This window comes from Calidris pugnax, unplaced genomic scaffold (genome assembly GCF_001431845.1).
Source record: "Calidris pugnax isolate Ruff unplaced genomic scaffold, ASM143184v1 scaffold64, whole genome shotgun sequence".
Taxonomy (NCBI): Eukaryota; Metazoa; Chordata; class Aves; order Charadriiformes; family Scolopacidae; genus Calidris; species Calidris pugnax.
This window is the reverse complement of record NW_015090784.1, coordinates 738,758-758,816: the sequence shown is the minus strand read 5'-3', so window position 1 is coordinate 758,816 and position 20,059 is coordinate 738,758. Positions and strand designations below refer to the sequence as shown.

General features: G+C 40.9%; 2 protein-coding genes across 4 annotated transcripts in view; both read right to left on the bottom strand.

Annotated features, from left to right (window-relative positions):
* MYOF (myoferlin) overlaps positions 1–20,059 on the bottom strand; it is a 61,971-nt gene that overhangs the window by 7,823 nt on the left and 34,089 nt on the right. For both annotated transcript variants that reach the window (XM_014965884.1, XM_014965894.1), the window contains 17 exons: positions 19,302–19,465; positions 17,883–17,997; positions 17,655–17,760; positions 16,542–16,684; positions 16,119–16,292; positions 15,835–15,946; positions 15,480–15,557; positions 14,069–14,250; positions 13,818–13,976; positions 13,567–13,665; positions 13,112–13,273; positions 12,407–12,572; positions 11,735–11,811; positions 8,880–8,891; positions 8,507–8,605; positions 7,768–7,893; positions 90–245 (listed from right to left, as the gene is read on the bottom strand). In XM_014965884.1, coding sequence (XP_014821370.1) covers positions 90–245; positions 7,768–7,893; positions 8,507–8,605; positions 8,880–8,891; positions 11,735–11,811; positions 12,407–12,572; positions 13,112–13,273; positions 13,567–13,665; positions 13,818–13,976; positions 14,069–14,250; positions 15,480–15,557; positions 15,835–15,946; positions 16,119–16,292; positions 16,542–16,684; positions 17,655–17,760; positions 17,883–17,997; positions 19,302–19,465 — 2,130 coding nt within the window. The remainder of the gene's footprint in view (positions 1–89; positions 246–7,767; positions 7,894–8,506; positions 8,606–8,879; positions 8,892–11,734; positions 11,812–12,406; positions 12,573–13,111; positions 13,274–13,566; positions 13,666–13,817; positions 13,977–14,068; positions 14,251–15,479; positions 15,558–15,834; positions 15,947–16,118; positions 16,293–16,541; positions 16,685–17,654; positions 17,761–17,882; positions 17,998–19,301; positions 19,466–20,059) is intronic.
* LOC106902437 (myoferlin-like) lies at positions 2,131–7,537 on the bottom strand. Of its 2 annotated transcripts, XM_014965870.1 has the most exons (7): positions 7,440–7,537; positions 6,985–7,146; positions 6,279–6,444; positions 5,607–5,683; positions 5,375–5,403; positions 2,430–2,441; positions 2,131–2,155 (listed from the first exon to the last, which is right to left on the bottom strand). In XM_014965870.1, the coding sequence occupies exons 1-6, from the start codon at positions 7,485–7,487 to the stop codon at positions 2,438–2,440; spliced, it is 486 nt and encodes a 161-aa protein (XP_014821356.1). In that variant the 5' UTR covers positions 7,488–7,537; the 3' UTR covers positions 2,131–2,155; positions 2,430–2,437. The 2 variants fall into 2 exon arrangements, with proteins under 2 accessions (XP_014821356.1, XP_014821345.1); XM_014965859.1 differs by lacking the exons at positions 2,131–2,155; positions 2,430–2,441; positions 5,375–5,403 and adding an exon at positions 3,791–4,513.

Genomic DNA, 20,059 nt, shown 5'->3' with positions numbered 1-20,059 from the left:
TATTAAGAAAAAGTTGTCAAGGCTAATTTTGTTTAAAGTGTACTACAGCAGAGTTAGCTCACAGACACTGCAAAAGCAAGAAGTCTCACCAGCCCGTTATTGTCCTGGGGTTGGAGCTGCAAAGCTCGAACGATGTAGATGCGCACGATGCACTCCTGGGGCCCGCTGTCCGGCAGCTCCCGGAACTGCCGGGGGGGAGCCGGGAGAGTGGGGTCGTCGGGTAACGCATAGATCTTAAAGGAGCCCTGAAATAACATAAACACTCAGTGAGGATAAATGTAGAAAAGTCACTCTGCTAGGTTTGGGTTTTCTAATTCATTATATGTTGGAAGAGCAAAGTTCCAGCCTGGTCCCCAGTCACGTAGAGGTCTTGTGTTTTACGTGAGCGAAGACTGACCGCAAAGGCACAGGCATGTCCTTAGCGATGTAAGGCAGCGCAGCTCTTTGGAGTGCAACACAGGCCCTCCGTTTGCTCCAGCTGAGAACACGTAACACATACTTCATATCTGGTTCCGTCCCCAAAAACATCATTTAAAGCTTGGGTTTGGGGGATTTTTCTGTTTGGTTTTGTATTTTACATCCAATGTTAACATTAATCTTTAAAAGTCACAGAGTCACAGAAATAGTACAGAATACCTTTTCCAAATTCATTCTAAAAATGTGCTTCCTTCAGAACATCTGCAGGTGAAACTTCATCCCTGTTGAAGAGGTTCTGGGCAGGTTCTGTTCCACAGGTGCCAGGGAAGGTCTCTTAAGCACCAACAAGACTGTTTTCAATTAACACGTCTCACCTTCAGTGTGAGTGATGTTTAGCTGTTCCTGCCTTAAAAAGCAGAGCCTGCACCTCAGCAGCTACGAGCATCTCCTGCCCCAATAACATGTCTTTAAACACAAATGCTTGACAGTAACCTACCTGAGAACTGCTGGCGTGGCTTGTACACACCCCTGCATCCAGCATTGGAGTTATACACACACACACCTGCATCCAGCATTGGGCTTGCACACACACCTGCATCTAGCACTGGGCTCGCACACACACCTGCATCCAGCACTGGGGTTATACACACACACACCTGCATCCAGCATTGGGGTTATACACACACACACCTGCATCCAGCACTGGGGTTATACACACACACACCTGCATCCAGCATTGGGGTTATACACACACACACCTGCATCCAGCACTGGGGTTATACACACACACACCTGCATCCAGCACTGGAGTTATACACACACACACCTGCATCCAGCATTGGGCTTGCACACACACCCCCACATCCAGCATTTGTTTGTTGCCGATCATTTGAAATTTACCTTGAATTCCCCGACCACTGATGGATCATCGCTGTCCTCAGATTTGCCTCTGTATAGTTTAAATGTGTCACAGAAGTCTGTTAAGCTATTAAACTCAGGTACTTTTTCCAACTCACAGTCATACACCTTAGAAAAAGAAAAGAAAAAGGAAAAAGTGCAGTTCAGAACTTATCACACTGCCAAGGCTATTGTGTGTTTGATGGAATGTCTTAAGGAACCAAAGCATTTCCAACTATTTTTATTTTGACATCAAGTGGAAGCAAATGCAATGTTTGAAGAACATGCTGTCAGGCTTCATTTAGGCCCTGTTAAAAATGAGTAGACAGCATTTCAGAAGCTTATCTTTGCTCTCTTGGTTAGGTGTATGAGATGAGGAAGGGAAGGGGCCTGGCTTCAGCCTGTAACCAACAGCGGGTACGAGCGCTGCGCCCCCGGGTCCCACTTTGTCCATGTGCAGGGTGATGCAGGAGGTGCCTGGCACCCAGAGAAACCCACAGTAAAAGCCCATTGGGCTGAAGGTGGGATTAGACTCTGAATATATCACTTAATTAATGTAGTTAGGTAGAAAAGAAGCAAAGATAACTTTTCTTAAAAACCTTAATTTCACCACGTGAATTAGGAATGGACGTGGGCAGTTAAATTTTGAAGAACATTTAAAAAAAACAAAGGGCCCAGCTCTGACTGGGTTTTAGGCCTATAAACATTGAGATACATTAATTTACTTTATCCTGAGCAATACCTTTAAAGTGTCGTATCCTTTTTTAATATACTGTCCACATTTTTCGTGTTCTCCTACTGAAGCATAAAATTTGCTCCACCAATCAACAATTTCTTCCTCCTTAAAGAAAAGCAAATAAAAAAAATCTGTTATTGGGAGCTAAAGTCTCTTTTCTGTCACACTGTACAGAGAACCAGTGACCAGTGAAGTGAACCAAAATACACAGCATGTCGTCAGTACAAGCAGATCACAGCTTTTATGTCAGATATTTTCAGAGATTCCTGTTCTTATCCATACACTCGATATGCTCATTTAGAAGGCAGTCTGATACACTGGTTTTTCAGTTCGTTTACGAGAAAGTAATGTGTAGATCTTTAAAAGTAGTGTACGTTACCTTTTCTGTCAGCTGCTCGTGAGGATCAAGTCATAAAAAAGAACAAAATAAAAACAAGGGTAAGGATAGGATCTGTAGAATTTTATACAGTTAAAAAGGCTTTAAAAGTTTAGTTTCTGTATACAGAATGTATGTAAAGTAAGTTCCTAACATCAATAATTTATAAATACTGTTAAAATATATTCAGACACCATGTGTTTCGATTTTTTTTTTTTTCAGCTAGCAGTATGTCCTAGGTATTAAACTGGAGTGTAGATACATATATGTACAAAAATATTAAAAGGCAAGTTTTCAGGACATTATCACCCCGTGCTTTATTCTTCAGGTAACAAGGGAACCTGAGAGAAACTCTGTTCTGTTGTGGTGCCACCGCAGCGTCACACTCTGGAGTCCACTTTCTGCTTCCCTCGGCCCCTGCTTTCATCTGCAGTGCAGAGTGTGCACAGCTCATGTATTTCACATGAAAAAGGGTTTTTAAAAACACTTACAAATCCGAATCTATTCCAGAAATTCTTTTCCAAACAAAATTCACATACGTAAAAGGTATGGGGTGGGGTTTTTTTTGCATTTTTTGAACATTTACTTCTTTATAAAACAATTTGCTAATGCTTAATAGCCTTCCCTTGTACTATAGTTTTTCAGTTGTTCACAGGCTGTGGATTTTCAGGAGTATGAAAAAGTTGTGGTGCCACCGCAGCGTCACACTCTGGGGTCCACCTACTGCTTCCCTCGGCCCCTGCTCTCATCTGCAGTGCAGAGTGTGCACAGCTCATGTATTTCACATGAAAAAGGGTTTTTAAAAACACTTACAAATCCGAATCTATTCCAGAGATTCTTTTCCAAACAAAATTCACATACGTAAAAGGTATGGGGTGGAGGTTTTTTTGCATTTTTTGAACATTTACTTCTTTATAAAACAATTTGCTAATGCTTAACAGCCTTCCCTTGTACTATAGTTTTTCAGTTGTTCACAGGCTGTGGATTTTTCAGGAGTATGAAAAAAATAAGAACTGTAAATTACAGTATCAATGAGTTTGTATGTTATAGATTTATGGGCATAAGTGCAATAACAACCTGCACAATCCAAAATGCTTCACCAGTTACATGACGGATACCGTAATTATGCCCAGAGAGGCCGTTAAGAGCAAGCCCCATGCACCCCGCTTGGAAGCTCTGATCAGCAAGTGTGATTAACACCCGGTGTTTTAATTTAAAGGCATAACCCATAATCTTTGGTGCAAAGCAGAGGAAATATGGAAAACATTTTATGAGTAGAAGCCCAAGGCATCAGTAGGTCAGGCCATGGCTCTGGTACATCCTGTGGAGCTGCTCCTGTTTCTGTTCTGCAGATATACCTTCAAATAATGCACTTTGTAGCTTAAGGTAGAAGAGATTAAGAAAAAAAAATAATCAAAACCTTAAGACGTTCTTTAAAAATTTCCCAAGCAAATGATACATCTTCAATATCTGAACTATTATCGCTACTACCACTGGTAAGCAGGATGTGCTCGCAGAATCCCAAAACCCAGAGTAAAACACCACAGGAGAAATTTGAGATTTTGGAGTGAAATATTCACATGTAACGGTTACTGCTGGTTTGTAGCGTGCCCGGTGACTTCACCCTACACTGTTACACGTTTGCAAGACACTAACACTGAACTATTAGCTTTTTGAACATCTAGAAATTATGGAAAGAAAATCAAGAGACATAGTGGATCCCTATAAAAGTTAGAATTATATTTACTGTGGATTTATTTTATTCTCCAGGAAGTGGACTTTTAAATAAAGTTTAAATATTATGGTGTGGTTAAATAATTCCTGCTGATTTTTGTGCTTTAGTACATAGAGTCCAGATAAACTGACATACAAAAACGTTTTTGAGTATTTCATACATACGGTACCCATCTCGTAAGAGTTTCAGCAGACGGATACCCTAATCCTACACGAGCACCATCTCCTCCAAAATCCCTCTCCGCAGCGAGTGCCGAGCGCGGCGCAGCCCCGCGGCCCCCGCCCCAGGTACCTACGTGCACCGCGGTGGGAGAGGCCATTCTGCTGACTGCTGCTGACAGACTGCTCAAACACTGCAAATTGCAACGGAACTTAGGAAATCCTGGCACTTCGTGTCCTGCATTTCACTTACACTTTCCAGTGGTACTTATTTCACTTTAAATAGTTGTGAACATAATCTCCCTCTCATATGGACGCTGTCACTGGACCTTGCATTATAATACATTTCTTTTGGGTGATGTCAAACTCAAAAGGAAATCGTGTTTCACCTTACATAGCATTTCAACTTTCCCCTCTTACAGTTGAAATCAAATACACAAAGTCAATCACTTTTGCCAGCTGGTTCAAAGTGCTATTTTTTCTTTTTTTAAATCTATTTCATTAAAATTTTTAAAGGAAATAAAAATTCTCTGTACCAGCAATAAAGTGCTTCTATTGGAACAGAAGGTGTAATTCAGATAAAAGTTTGATATGTTCTAAATGAAATATTCAGGACAATTTACTTGTGCGATGAAAGTAAATAGAAGAAGATGGTCTGTGAGAGCCTGAATATCATTACATTAAATACAGAAGAAGAGATGAAGAAGAACTGCCGCCAATAACAAACTCAGAGAGCAGGGAGAGTTGGAAAGGTTAAATTCAGTATTTACTTTGGGATCTCTGTAAGAAAATAAAAAGTTCTGCCTTTTTGAAAAATCAAAGTTATGGATTAAAAGCCTAAAGGTAATAAATTACTATATTAAAGGGTCTAACTTTTGTGCTTCCTTTAAAAAAGAGGCCACCAGAAATTTATGAAAAGATCATCTAGGTAAGGGGAACATTTTACAGTTGTAAAATAATTGAAAATCTTTCCTTGAAAGTGTAACTGTCTGGAATTTATCTTCACTCATGTTTCAAGCCAAGGGTAAAATTCTGCAAGGTGAATTATTGTTTACCTGGAAAGTAAAGTTGTCTTGAGGTGGTCCTGAAAGAATCGGAGCAGTTGAGAGATTCGCAAGGCAGAAGAGGAAAGGAAAGAAAGGAGGTGTTTTTGCAGAAAGCCTGTTTGGGTGGGATGAGCTGTGGGTGGTGTCACAGTGCGAGGGGCCAGGCTGTGGCTTCCCAGAAGGCTGGGTGTCTCTGGCAGGTCTGTCCAGAGAGGGACTGAGGAGAAAGTCCAGAGGTTACCTGAGCTGCGAGCAGGGGCTGCGTGTCCTCCATCTCGATCACCGTCTCCTGGCGCGGCGCAGCCGAGAGCAGGCTCACTGCAACCAGAGACTGCATTAAGGCAACGTGGCCTCGGAAAAATAGCTTACCAAACATTTCCATCAGATTGGAAATCCAAACACTTACAGAAGATGTAAAATAATTCACTGGCTGTATGCTTGATCCTCTAAAGAAAGCAATTAGTTGCCATTTTTTTTGCTAAAAATACACAGTATATTTTTGTGCAGGATATGCAAGCATTTCTCAGATCTTTAGAAATAAAAAAAGAGCGAAAGTTGGAAAAAACCTAGAGGAAAAGGTCAGCATTGTATTCAGAGAGCTTTGCTGGATCTGCGTTGGTACCAGTGCAGGGGTGCTCTCCCACAGGGGAAGGCCAAGCTGATACAAACGAGGGCTGTTGGGGACCGGAGCAGGGCACAGCCCGGCCTTTGCACTGTCCCCTCCTGCACCCACAGAGGAGTGCACTAGTGAACACCCCGAGCTAGACTTTGTTTTTCTTTAGCTAACACTGTCTCCAAGGAAGTGCCCAAGAGGAGATGGCTGTTTATCAGAACAGCAGGAAGAGTTTACACCAAAGACAGGTCATTCTGGCATCTCGTAGGGAAGTAGAAATTTCCATTTCCCATCCACTACCTTTCATCTGGGGGGCGATGTCTTCTGTGGTGGTGTAGGGGTCACAGCGAAAGCTCTCCAGGAGATCGATGGTGCACTGTCCCACGATGGGCTTCCGCCCAAACGGCCTGTGGTCAATGACTTTAATCACGAGAGAGGGGCTGTATAACTCCTCTTTTGGCAATAGCTGAAAACAAAAGGTTAGAGGTTGGTTATAAAACAAACAGAAGGAAAATGAAGAATAAATATCCCCCCCGCTAAGTTTGAGCTGTTACTTCATTTATTTAACTACTACGATGTTAAACTACTGCTGCACAGAACTACTATGTTCTATGGCCGTACAGTGAAGGAAGATTTCTAACCTTATATTACAGTTCAATAAACATCAATGAGAATAATTTTAATTGCCTCAAATCTTGATTTTTCTTGACTCTTGCACAATTCCCATCCAAGCAGCGGGAAAGCAGCCACACATCTACAGGTGCCTTTTCAAATAAATATATATATACTACACTGGATTGTGCATATAAAATTTTATAATTTATCAACATCTTACAGACGTTTACATGATCTGTATTTGGAATTTTCAGGCTTGGCAGATTTCTTAAATCAAAAAAGGATGTGCAAGTTTTTCTGCTCATTCTCTCATAACAAATCCTTGCCCTTTCCAAGTGGGGGAGAACCGATTTTGGTATCGATAGCTGGCATAGAGTTTTTTGCAACATACAACTTTCATGAAGAGAACAGAAGATGGAAAATTTGGTGTCTTTTTGAGGTTTTTGATCACCACAGATTCCACCATTTCACCCCCGCATTCCACAATGAGACTCGGAGACATAACAGGGGCCAGTTGGTAGTTTTTCATGTTTCGCAACCCCCAAGCCAGAATCTGTAAAATAAAACCCAACACAAGTCAAAGTGGGAGAGATACCAATATGCTTCAGATGATACTCAAAACATACGGTGATGAAATTAAGTCTTTTCAATAATAAAATGTGTCAGGCAAAATATTTCAAGGTGGTTGTTCTAGAGAAGTTGATGGAAAAAATGAAACTCAAAACTACTTAAAGACAATAATCCCCCATATTTCTGACTATGAAACATGCACCAGCAAATACACAGCCCTGCTCCAGAGGCTGAGGGGACGTACGTGTGTTCCCTTAGTTTAAGAGCAAACTGTACCTCAACTGCAGTGAGCTGAACAACCGGTCTGATTCCCTGAGGAACCATGTAGAGCTTTGGTGCTCGCTGTGAGGGAAGAATCGGAAGGTTGGTGCCACCCTGGTAAGACAAACACGAGTATTAGTTTCTCTCATCTTCCTTAAATAAGTATTAAGACAATTCTTCACAGTGTGAACACACACACACCTGCATCCAGCACTGGGGTTATACACACACACACCTGCATCCAGCATTGGGGTTATACACACACACACCTGCATCCAGCATTGGGCTTGCACACACACCCCCACATCCAGCATTTGTTTGTTGCCGATCATTTGAAATTTACCTTGAATTCCCCGACCACTGATGGATCATCGCTGTCCTCAGATTTGCCTCTGTATAGTTTAAATGTGTCACAGAAGTCTGTTAAGCTATTAAACTCAGGTACTTTTTCCAACTCACAGTCATACACCTTAGAAAAAGAAAAGAAAAAGGAAAAAGTGCAGTTCAGAACTTATCACACTGCCAAGGCTATTGTGTGTTTGATGGAATGTCTTAAGGAACCAAAGCATTTCCAACTATTTTTATTTTGACATCAAGTGGAAGCAAATGCAATGTTTGAAGAACATGCTGTCAGGCTTCATTTAGGCCCTGTTAAAAATGAGTAGACAGCATTTCAGAAGCTTATCTTTGCTCTCTTGGTTAGGTGTATGAGATGAGGAAGGGAAGGGGCCTGGCTTCAGCCTGTAACCAACAGCGGGTACGAGCGCTGCGCCCCCGGGTCCCACTTTGTCCATGTGCAGGGTGATGCAGGAGGTGCCTGGCACCCAGAGAAACCCACAGTAAAAGCCCATTGGGCTGAAGGTGGGATTAGACTCTGAATATATCACTTAATTAATGTAGTTAGGTAGAAAAGAAGCAAAGATAACTTTTCTTAAAAACCTTAATTTCACCACGTGAATTAGGAATGGACGTGGGCAGTTAAATTTTGAAGAACATTTAAAAAAAACAAAGGGCCCAGCTCTGACTGGGTTTTAGGCCTATAAACATTGAGATACATTAATTTACTTTATCCTGAGCAATACCTTTAAAGTGTCGTATCCTTTTTTAATATACTGTCCGCATTTTTCGTGTTCTCCTACTGAAGCATAAAATTTGCTCCACCAATCAACAATTTCTTCCTCCTTAAAGAAAAGCAAATAAAAAAAATCTGTTATTGGGAGCTAAAGTCTCTTTTCTGTCACACTGTACAGAGAACCAGTGACCAGTGAAGTGAACCAAAATACACAGCATGTCGTCAGTACAAGCAGATCACAGCTTTTATGTCAGATATTTTCAGAGATTCCTGTTCTTATCCATACACTCGATATGCTCATTTAGAAGGCAGTCTGATACACTGGTTTTTCAGTTCGTTTACGAGAAAGTAATGTGTAGATCTTTAAAAGTAGTGTACGTTACCTTTTCTGTCAGCTGCTCGTGAGGATCAAGTCATAAAAAAGAACAAAATAAAAACAAGGGTAAGGATAGGATCTGTAGAATTTTATACAGTTAAAAAGGCTTTAAAAGTTTAGTTTCTGTATACAGAATGTATGTAAAGTAAGTTCCTAACATCAATAATTTATAAATACTGTTAAAATATATTCAGACACCATGTGTTTCGATTTTTTTTTTTTTCAGCTAGCAGTATGTCCTAGGTATTAAACTGGAGTGTAGATACGTATATGTACAAAAATATTAAAAGGTAAGTTTTCAGGACATTATCACCCCGTGCTTTATTCTTCAGGTAACAAGGGAACCTGAGAGAAACTCTGTTCTGTTGTGGTGCCACCGCAGCGTCACACTCTGGAGTCCACTTTCTGCTTCCCTCGGCCCCTGCTTTCATCTGCAGTGCAGAGTGTGCACAGCTCATGTATTTCACATGAAAAAGGGTTTTTAAAAACACTTACAAATCCGAATCTATTCCAGAGATTCTTTTCCAAACAAAATTCACATACGTAAAAGGTATGGGGTGGGGTTTTTTTTGCATTTTTTGAACATTTACTTCTTTATAAAACAATTTGCTAATGCTTAATAGCCTTCCCTTGTACTATAGTTTTTCAGTTGTTCACAGGCTGTGGATTTTTCAGGAGTATGAAAAAAATAAGAACTGTAAATTACAGTATCAACGAGTTTGTATGTTATAGATTTATGGGTATAAGTGCAATAACAACCTGCACAATCCAAAATGCTTCACCAGTTACATGACGGATATTGTAATTATGCCCAGAGAGGCCGTTAAGAGCAAGCCCCATGCACCCCGCTTGGAAGCTCTGATCAGCAAGTGTGATTAACACCCGGTGTTTTAATTTAAAGGCATAACCCATAATCTTTGGTGCAAAGCAGAGGAAATATGGAAGACATTTTATGAGTAGAAGCCCAAGGCATCAGTGGGTCAGGCCATGGCTCTGGTACATCCTGCAGAGCTACTCCCGTTTCTGTTCTGCAGATATACCTTCAAATAATGCACTTTGTAGCTTAAGGTAGAAGAGATTAAGAAAAAAAAATAATCAAAACCTTAAGACGTTCTTTAAAAATTTCCCAAGCAAATGATACATCTTCAATATCTGAACTATTATCGCTACTACCACTGGTAAGCAGGATGTGCTCGCAGAATCCCAAAACCCAGAGTAAAACACCACAGGAGAAATTTGAGATTTTGGAGTGAAATATTCACATGTAACGGTTACTGCTGGTTTGTAGCGTGCCCGGTGACTTCACCCTACACTGTTACACGTTTGCAAGACACTAACACTGAACTATTAGCTTTTTGAACATCTAGAAATTATGGAAAGAAAATCAAGAGACATAGTGGATCCCTATAAAAGTTAGAATTATATTTACTGTGGATTTATTTTATTCTCCAGGAAGTGGACTTTTAAATAAAGTTTAAATATTATGGTGTGGTTAAATAATTCCTGCTGATTTTTGTGCTTTAGTACATAGAGTCCAGATAAACTGACATACAAAAACGTTTTTGAGTATTTCATACATACGGTACCCATCTCGTAAGAGTTTCAGCAGACGGATACCCTAATCCTACACGAGCACCATCTCCTCCAAAATCCCTCTCCGCAGCGAGTGCCGAGCGCGGCGCAGCCCCGCGGCCCCCGCCCCAGGTACCTACGTGCACCGCGGTGGGAGAGGCCATTCTGCTGACTGCTGCTGACAGACTGCTCAAACACTGCAAATTGCAACGGAACTTAGGAAATCCTGGCACTTCGTGTCCTGCATTTCACTTACACTTTCCAGTGGTACTTATTTCACTTTAAATAGTTGTGAACATAATCTCCCTCTCATATGGACGCTGTCACTGGACCTTGCATTATAATACATTTCTTTTGGGTGATGTCAAACTCAAAAGGAAATCGTGTTTCACCTTACATAGCATTTCAACTTTCCCCTCTTACAGTTGAAATCAAATACACAAAGTCAATCACTTTTGCCAGCTGGTTCAAAGTGCTATTTTTTCTTTTTTTAAATCTATTTCATTAAAATTTTTAAAGGAAATAAAAATTCTCTGTACCAGCAATAAAGTGCTTCTATTGGAACAGAAGGTGTAATTCAGATAAAAGTTTGATATGTTCTAAATGAAATATTCAGGACAATTTACTTGTGCGATGAAAGTAAATAGAAGAAGATGGTCTGTGAGAGCCTGAATATCATTACATTAAATACAGAAGAAGAGATGAAGAAGAACTGCCGCCAATAACAAACTCAGAGAGCAGGGAGAGTTGGAAAGGTTAAATTCAGTATTTACTTTGGGATCTCTGTAAGAAAATAAAAAGTTCTGCCTTTTTGAAAAATCAAAGTTATGGATTAAAAGCCTAAAGGTAATAAATTACTATATTAAAGGGTCTAACTTTTGTGCTTCCTTTAAAAAAGAGGCCACCAGAAATTTATGAAAAGATCATCTAGGTAAGGGGAACATTTTACAGTTGTAAAATAATTGAAAATCTTTCCTTGAAAGTGTAACTGTCTGGAATTTATCTTCACTCATGTTTCAAGCCAAGGGTAAAATTCTGCAAGGTGAATTATTGTTTACCTGGAAAGTAAAGTTGTCTTGAGGTGGTCCTGAAAGAATCGGAGCAGTTGAGAGATTCGCAAGGCAGAAGAGGAAAGGAAAGAAAGGAGGTGTTTTTGCAGAAAGCCTGTTTGGGTGGGATGAGCTGTGGGTGGTGTCACAGTGCGAGGGGCCAGGCTGTGGCTTCCCAGAAGGCTGGGTGTCTCTGGCAGGTCTGTCCAGAGAGGGACTGAGGAGAAAGTCCAGAGGTTACCTGAGCTGCGAGCAGGGGCTGCGTGTCCTCCATCTCGATCACCGTCTCCTGGCGCGGCGCAGCCGAGAGCAGGCTCACTGCAACCAGAGACTGCATTAAGGCAACGTGGCCTCGGAAAAATAGCTTACCAAACATTTCCATCAGATTGGAAATCCAAACACTTACAGAAGATGTAAAATAATTCACTGGCTGTATGCTTGATCCTCTAAAGAAAGCAATTAGTTGCCATTTTTTTTGCTAAAAATACACAGTATATTTTTGTGCAGGATATGCAAGCATTTCTCAGATCTTTAGAAATAAAAAAAGAGCGAAAGTTGGAAAAAACCTAGAGGAAAAGGTCAGCATTGTATTCAGAGAGCTTTGCTGGATCTGCGTTGGTACCAGTGCAGGGGTGCTCTCCCACAGGGGAAGGCCAAGCTGATACAAACGAGGGCTGTTGGGGACCGGAGCAGGGCACAGCCCGGCCTTTGCACTGTCCCCTCCTGCACCCACAGAGGAGTGCACTAGTGAACACCCCGAGCTAGACTTTGCTTTTCTTTAGCTAACACTGTCTCCAAGGAAGTGCCCAAGAGGAGATGGCTGTTTATCAGAACAGCAGGAAGAGTTTACACCAAAGACAGGTCATTCTGGCATCTCGTAGGGAAGTAGAAATTTCCATTTCCCATCCACTACCTTTCATCTGGGGGGCGATGTCTTCTGTGGTGGTGTAGGGGTCACAGCGAAAGCTCTCCAGGAGATCGATGGTGCACTGTCCCACGATGGGCTTCCGCCCAAACGGCCTGTGGTCAATGACTTTAATCACGAGAGAGGGGCTGTATAACTCCTCTTTTGGCAATAGCTGAAAACAAAAGGTTAGAGGTTGGTTATAAAACAAACAGAAGGAAAATGAAGAATAAATATCCCCCCCGCTAAGTTTGAGCTGTTACTTCATTTATTTAACTACTACGATGTTAAACTACTGCTGCACAGAACTACTATGTTCTATGGCCGTACAGTGAAGGAAGATTTCTAACCTTATATTACAGTTCAATAAACATCAATGAGAATAATTTTAATTGCCTCAAATCTTGATTTTTCTTGACTCTTGCACAATTCCCATCCAAGCAGCGGGAAAGCAGCCACACATCTACAGGTGCCTTTTCAAATAAATATATATATACTACACTGGATTGTGCATATAAAATTTTATAATTTATCAACATCTTACAGACGTTTACATGATCTGTATTGGAATTTTCAGGCTTGGCAGATTTCTTAAATGAAAAAAGGATGTGCAAGTTTTTCTGCTCATTCTCTCATAACAAATCCTTGCCCTTTCCAAGTGGGGGAGAACCGATTTTGGTATCGATAGCTGGCATAGAGTTTTTTGCAACATACAACTTTCATGAAGAGAACAGAAGATGGAAAATTTGGTGTCTTTTTGAGGTTTTTGATCACCACAGATTCCACCATTTCACCCCCGCATTCCACAATGAGACTCGGAGACATAACAGGGGCCAGTTGGTAGTTTTTCATGTTTCGCAACCCCCAAGCCAGAATCTGTAAAATAAAACCCAACACAAGTCAAAGTGGGAGAGATACCAATATGCTTCAGATGATACTCAAAACATACGGTGATGAAATTAAGTCTTTTCAATAATAAAATGTGTCAGGCAAAATATTTCAAGGTGGTTGTTCTAGAGAAGTTGATGGAAAAAATGAAACTCAAAACTACTTAAAGACAATAATCCCCCATATTTCTGACTATGAAACATGCACCAGCAAATACACAGCCCTGCTCCAGAGGCTGAGGGGACGTACGTGTGTTCCCTTAGTTTAAGAGCAAACTGTACCTCAACTGCAGTGAGCTGAACAACCGGTCTGATTCCCTGAGGAACCATGTAGAGCTTTGGTGCTCGCTGTGAGGGAAGAATCGGAAGGTTGGTGCCACCCTGGTAAGACAAACACGAGTATTAGTTTCTCTCATCTTCCTTAAATAAGTATTAAGACAATTCTTCACAGTGTGACTCACTGAGAAAGGCTATATACTACATCACATTATATTATATCCACACACACAAATATCTATGTATAAGAAACATACCTTGTCCCTCAAGATAAGCTCTGCAGCAAACAGAATGTCCCCAGCAGCTTTGCCATTGTTTGTCACAGGATACCAGAGCAGCTTTGGTGTGATGTCCTCTTCTGGCACTAACTTGACCATGGGGGAACAAACACTTCTCCCAAGGAATTCATCTTTACCCTGCAGCCCAAAATGGCAATCAGAGCCAGTAACGTCATTCACAATTAATATCAATAAATAAAAACTAATCAGGGTAAAAAGCATTCACCTACCACTTGGTCACTGTCAAAGAGTTCAATGACAACATGAGGAGGGTTTTGGGCTACGGTCTGAGGGTCCCCGTAGATGTCAATTTCATTAAATATGAGAGTTTGGTCCCACGTAGGATTTAGAGTTGAATGAATGATCTCAGTCGTTTTGCTTTGGTGGAGGAAAGAGACGTGAGCGTAGGGATCTGGACACCAACAGAGACCAGAAGCAGATTGTTACAAACAAGACCCCACCGAGCCGTAAGGTACACACACACAATTCTAATCAAATACAGTGTGTTATTTTTCTTCTGCCATTACAGTTCTATAAGCCATTCTATATAAAACAAAAGCGCACACATACACATAATTTACATTAAAGAGAGCAAATTCCATTTGATTACTAAATGGAATTACCTTTATACAAGTCTTGATTAACAGAGTGATAAATGAAAACGGTAAAACAACTTTTAAATCAGAAAGAGAACCTGCAAACAAAAATGCAACACTGGCTATATTGATCTCCTCTTAAATACTTCTGTAGAAGCTTTTTTTTTTTATTGTCCCCATTGATATACAAGTGTGGAGTCTCATCAATGGCTCAGAGAAACCATTCCAGAGCCCTGACCAGGTGCCAACCAACCAATTCTCCCAGGTGGCATTGGGCAGATCAGGCTTTGGGTTCAAACATGCTTATTTACAGCAATCTCTTCCTGTGAAACAGGACTGCAGTGGTCCAGGCCCAGGGCTTGGCAGGTCTTTAACTCATTAAGAGCTCGGAGGAAGGTACTTTGATGAGGATCATTAGCATCTCCCTGACAAATGGCAATTCCTAAGGACTAGAGGCTACTTTGAAGGTTACCTGGAGGTCAGTTGCCTGATCAGGCTGTTACAAAATTTGGCTAACACTGCAAACTAGTTTTAGAAGAAAATAGATATGCTGGTCTATGTGAGACTGCATCTGAGGCACCCATCTTGAATTCTACATATGCAAATTAGAGGCATTTATTATTGGTTCTTTGTATTTCTTTTAAGTGCTGCATATTGAAATAAGATCAAATACACACAGGCAGCTGTACAAACCCCCCTTCTTTCAGGAAACAGCACTAAAATATCTATAGCTCTACAGCTTCTGTAACAAATTAACAAATGCATTACACTTACTCAATTATTAATGAAAACAGGGAGAGAAAGAAGGATGCAAATGGAGATTGATGAGGAAAGAAAAGATGAAATGGGCAGCTTAGAATTTATCTTTGGCTGAACTTATTTAAAGGCAGTGTAACGTCATACTCTTACAGAATCTAATTTCAATTTGTTCTCTGACTTTCCAGTGGAATTTTAATTCTAATTAGCAACATTCTAGAGCTAAATCAAGTTACACCTTCATTGCAGAAGATTTTCTGCACCCAGGATTAGCAGAATTTTTCTGTACCTGAAAAACTGTCTTTGTCTAAAGCCATGAGATTTCTTGCCTGGTAGATGTAACAGCGCAGATGGTAAGTGTATACTCCTGTATCAAATAAATACAAAAAGTTCAGCAGCATTATACAGGCTTCTTTTCTGTAACAAAGTTATTTTGGATTTACAAAAATGCCTTACACGTTTTAACTCGAGCACAAGCTGTAGTAACGTTTCTGCTTTTCTAGTGAGAAGTGTGCTAATACCAGCGAGCCAGCACCCGAGGATGTTTGTTCCAACACAATCCCGAAATGAAAGATACCAACTAATGTTATTTGGGCTTCTTTCACCAAGGTGGTTTCTAAGACAGGAATTGTTAAAGAACCTACTGTCAAAGTAGCAGGAGACAAGAGGTGTGTTGGCACCAAACACGGTTGTAGCCGACTCCTTGGTTTTGTCTGAACTCTTCCCTTCGCCCTCCTCAACACTCGTGTCCGCTCCCTGACGTTAGAAAAGAAAGTTACTGCACATTTGTGAACACAGAGACTATGGGGACTAAATACAGCTGATAACTAAGATAGGGACTAAAATAGCTGATATATACACTTAATTGTTTACTTACTGTAAATTAACAGATTGCACTTTTAAAGACTTTTGATAAACTGTCCCTTACCAGAGCACCTTCAAGTCTGAAGATCGCTGCCGCGCCGTGTGTCTCGGAGGGAGCCATTTTTCGTCTCCATCGTCTTCGACGGAAAGTGTCAGAACTGCGTTGTTTCCAGTGAAATTTCCAGCCGATCAAGGAAGCATATTCCCATCCTTCCTGATCTTCATATGACGACATTGCCTGGAAGACATAAATCCTTGTTATCCAGTGTGTCGTATGAATGTAAAAAACACCTGGCACTTGCTCTGGCAGGCACAGTAACCCCCTCCCAAACCACCGCTGGAAATACCAATTTAAAAAAACCAAAGAAAAGGCATATAATGAAAACATACAAGATCAGAAAATGAGCAATCTCATGTGGATTTACAATAACCAAAGTCTCAAGCTGTGACAATGTGGAAGTCTCCGAGTGCCCTTCTCCTCTCTTACCCTTCCTGCTGCTCCCGCTTGAGCCGGATCCCTCTTACGCTTCCGCACCAGCCTCCGCCGACGGTGCGTGTGGTACATTTTCTCTGCAGCAACCCATGACTTGGGCTTCGTGTCCGGAGGGATAGTAATTCCATACTCCCATCCTAAAGCAGAATTGATGAGTTGGTGTATTCCCAGAAACACAGGCAAGCCCCAAGGAAGATCACCTGGTCAGGTGAGTAGTACCCCCTGCCCGAAAAACTCTGTCGAGCAGCATCACACTCTTCACAGAACAACTGTGAAGTCTTTTGAATTTCAGAATTGCCTAATAACCAGTTTCATACTGTTAGGACTTCATCCTGTTCAGTCCTGCACAGCTCTCTCTCCACACAAGACAGGAATCTCACCCCTTGTGTGGTGTGTGACCAGCACACACAAGTGTCACCGCGTGGCATTGCCTGGTGGCTTGTCCCCTGGCTAAATCACCAGACAGATCCCAACCTGCCTTTGCCACATATTCCTGCTGCAATTACAGAGGCCTAATGTTCTCAGCTTCAGCTTCTGACTTCTCTAAAACAAGCCCAATTACTGCTACTGGTTGGTCAATTCGGTCTAAACCACGACAACTGCATTAACATTGGACTTGGGAAAAAGGTTCTGGAAACTTATTTCAAACAAGGAAGGGTTTGATTTCCAGTTTTATACATACAGTTTTCCCAACTGGAACCTCTCATGTTAGTAGATTACTGTTTGCAGTCACCTTCATTTTTTTAATCAGTCAAAGCTTTTGGCTCAAAATTGTCATCTCTGCTGCAGTTAAGACCCATGTACAGTTTCTTAGATTATGTGATTCTCTTTCTAGTAGGCACTTCTAAATGCATTCATTACATATACGGGCCCTTTTGATCCAAGAAAGGCTCAATGAGAACAGTGAGTTTGATGGAACAGTGATTAAAATGGAAGTAGAAACAGATGCAAACAGTGAATGCTTTCTCAATGTCATTTCATCTGATTCCTTAAGCAACTGCTATCCAAATACTTCCTTGATGTTGCTACAGTCTTGATATGCATCCTCCTTCAGTATAGACTATGGCAGATCATCCTAATCACCAGCAGATGAACAGTAAATCTTACCATGCTCATCCACTGCTCGATTTAAATCAGATTTCCAGGCGTCATCTTCCCACATCCATCCAAAAGGACACGTGAACTCACGGGGCGGTGGAGCTTTTTCTCCGTTCTTTTATGTAGGGAAAAACATAACAGTTCTGTTCATTAATGGATGAAATACACTGTGTAGAAAATCCTAGAACTCCTTCTCTGAAGCCTTTATTTATTCAGTGAAAAATATACAAGTCTCACCACATCTGTGTAACCTTCTTCTGCTGCTTTCCACTCCCCTCCGGGATAGCGACTCTCGTTTTCATACACTTCGTCAGTAAACTCAGTATGACCAGCATCAGCTTCAGTCAACAAGCTGCAAGTCCAAAGCAAACATCATACCAAAGCAAATATATTTTAATTAGCTACAGAAAATACGGAGAAACTATGTACAAGAATGTGCACAGGTGCTGGAATTCTGGATTGTCCACTTTGGGAAGTTCTCTGTATTAAGAGAGTACAGCACAGCCCTCATCTGTTCGAGGGCTACTTATTTCCTTAGAATGTATCCCAAAGCTGACACAGCTCCAGCAGCAGTAAGCAACAGGAGGCCCATCACACCTAAGGAGGAGTGACAAGTAGGAGTGTTTAACTGCTGTGTTAGTCAGGATCTGCTTCAACACTTCCTCTTGGAAAAAGAGAAAACATCATATACTTAAGTGCAGCAAAGCCCAGACTGCACACGACAGCTAGAGGTTCATATACCCAGCTGTGCACTAACATCTGGTGTTGTACTTTATTTTGTGCCCCTTTGTGCTGTTGACAAGGCAAGTAATCAGTTGGTTAATATTTTTCTAACTTGCAAGTAAAAGAAACAAAGAGAACATTAAATCAGACAAAATAGCCTTGATTTCCACGTGTAACCGTGCTTCAGAAAGCACTGCAGTACGCTCTAGAATGCCACCTGCTGGCCACATAAAGCCATGCAGAGTGTTCTGCAATAAAAGCAGACGCAAGGCACAACCATGCTCGTGCAGTTCAACACTAAGAGTTTTTTCCATTTTCTGAGAAAATATCTCCATGTCTGTTATTGTTTTTCTTCATGTCTGATTATTCATTGAAATAAAAACTAGTCATTGAATAGGAAAATAAATGCATCCATTCATACCTATAAACTGATATGATTTTAAAATGGATCAGATAATAGCAGTTATTTTTCCTGCACTGTTTTTCTATAGAAGATGTAGCTGTCTAACGGTCTTGTCGGGAGCCATGACAGCAGGACCCCAGAACCTCACGCAGACACGAGTGATCCTCACAGTAGCTTTCTAGGAACAGGAAACTACTACTGTCCCTTTTTTAAAGATGAGGCAGAGACACAGAGGATATAAGCAATGCACCCATCAGCACTTCCCAGCACTTCTAAGCCCCAAGCTGGTTCCTGGGAAAATGGATGCAATGGACGCGTTCTTCCTGTTGTATGTTTTATTTGACTTTTTAAAAAAGGTAATGTCAATTGTAGTGGTATTAATGAGCTTTCACTATTGGCTGGCTTTTGCTGTCCTACACAGTTAATCTTAAAATCTCTGTCTCAGCCAAGAAAACAGAGAGGAGCTTTTACTTTGCAACCTGAGATTGAACTCCTCTACTCCTGTGTGTATAAAATTAAAAAACTCTGACCTTCTTTCAGGATCAACCATCCATTCTCCTTCCCACTCCCAGCCTTTTGGGGGTAGAAAGTACTCTCTTTTCAGTTTGATTTTTCCTGTGACATCAGAAAACTTGTGGCGACCAACAAGGCCTGAGGTACCCCACTTTCCGAAAAGAAGAGCCTGATTTTCATACTGTTTGAGAAGAAAGAAAAAATCAGTACTTCAGGAATAATAAAAAGCTTTTAGGAGGGAAAAAAAAAATAAATTACGTAACTGTTACAACTGAAACATTCTACTATATGTTTCCTTTCTCTGAAATTAAGTACTCCCTTCCCACATTACTCTGCAATGTCATCATTAATTTGTTGCCTTCATTCCACTGCTAAACTAAACTGTCTTCTCAGCGCAATGCCTCTCTACAATCACAGTCAAACTTCCTCCAAATTAAAGCTTTGTTAAATAAAGTTCCATTACATTATTCAAACAAATTTCTTCTGTTCCCTAAATGCATGGTCCTCTCGTTCTTTTCCACCTCTTTTCCCTCACCATTAGGTGATGGGGCATATAAAAGACACCTCCCACTTACCATTATCCTTCAAAGTCTCTATTATATGCTGTGGGACTATTTCAAGCATTTTTATTCCAAATTTTCTACCATTGAAATGTTATCATATTATACCCTTTTGTCAGCAAAATCTACTGGGTTTGATCAGTTTTTCCTGTCACAGTAAATTTTCTACTGCTACAAAAGAACCATTATTAAACAAAACCACTCGTATCCAAGTA

What these genes read in the sequence shown, in the direction of transcription:
- LOC106902437 (XM_014965859.1), bottom strand. Translation starts at nt 7,487, where the DNA reads ATGGTTCCTCAGGGAATCAGACCGGTTGTTCAGCTCACTGCAGTTGAG. An exon ending in TTCAGCTCACTGCAGTTGAG is followed by an intron (nt 7,147 to 7,439) that starts GTACAGTTTGCT and finishes TTTATTTTACAG; the next exon opens with ATTCTGGCTTGGGGGTTGCG. An exon ending in CATCGCCCCCCAGATGAAAG is followed by an intron (nt 5,684 to 6,278) that starts GTAGTGGATGGG and finishes CTCTGGTTGCAG; the next exon opens with TGAGCCTGCTCTCGGCTGCG.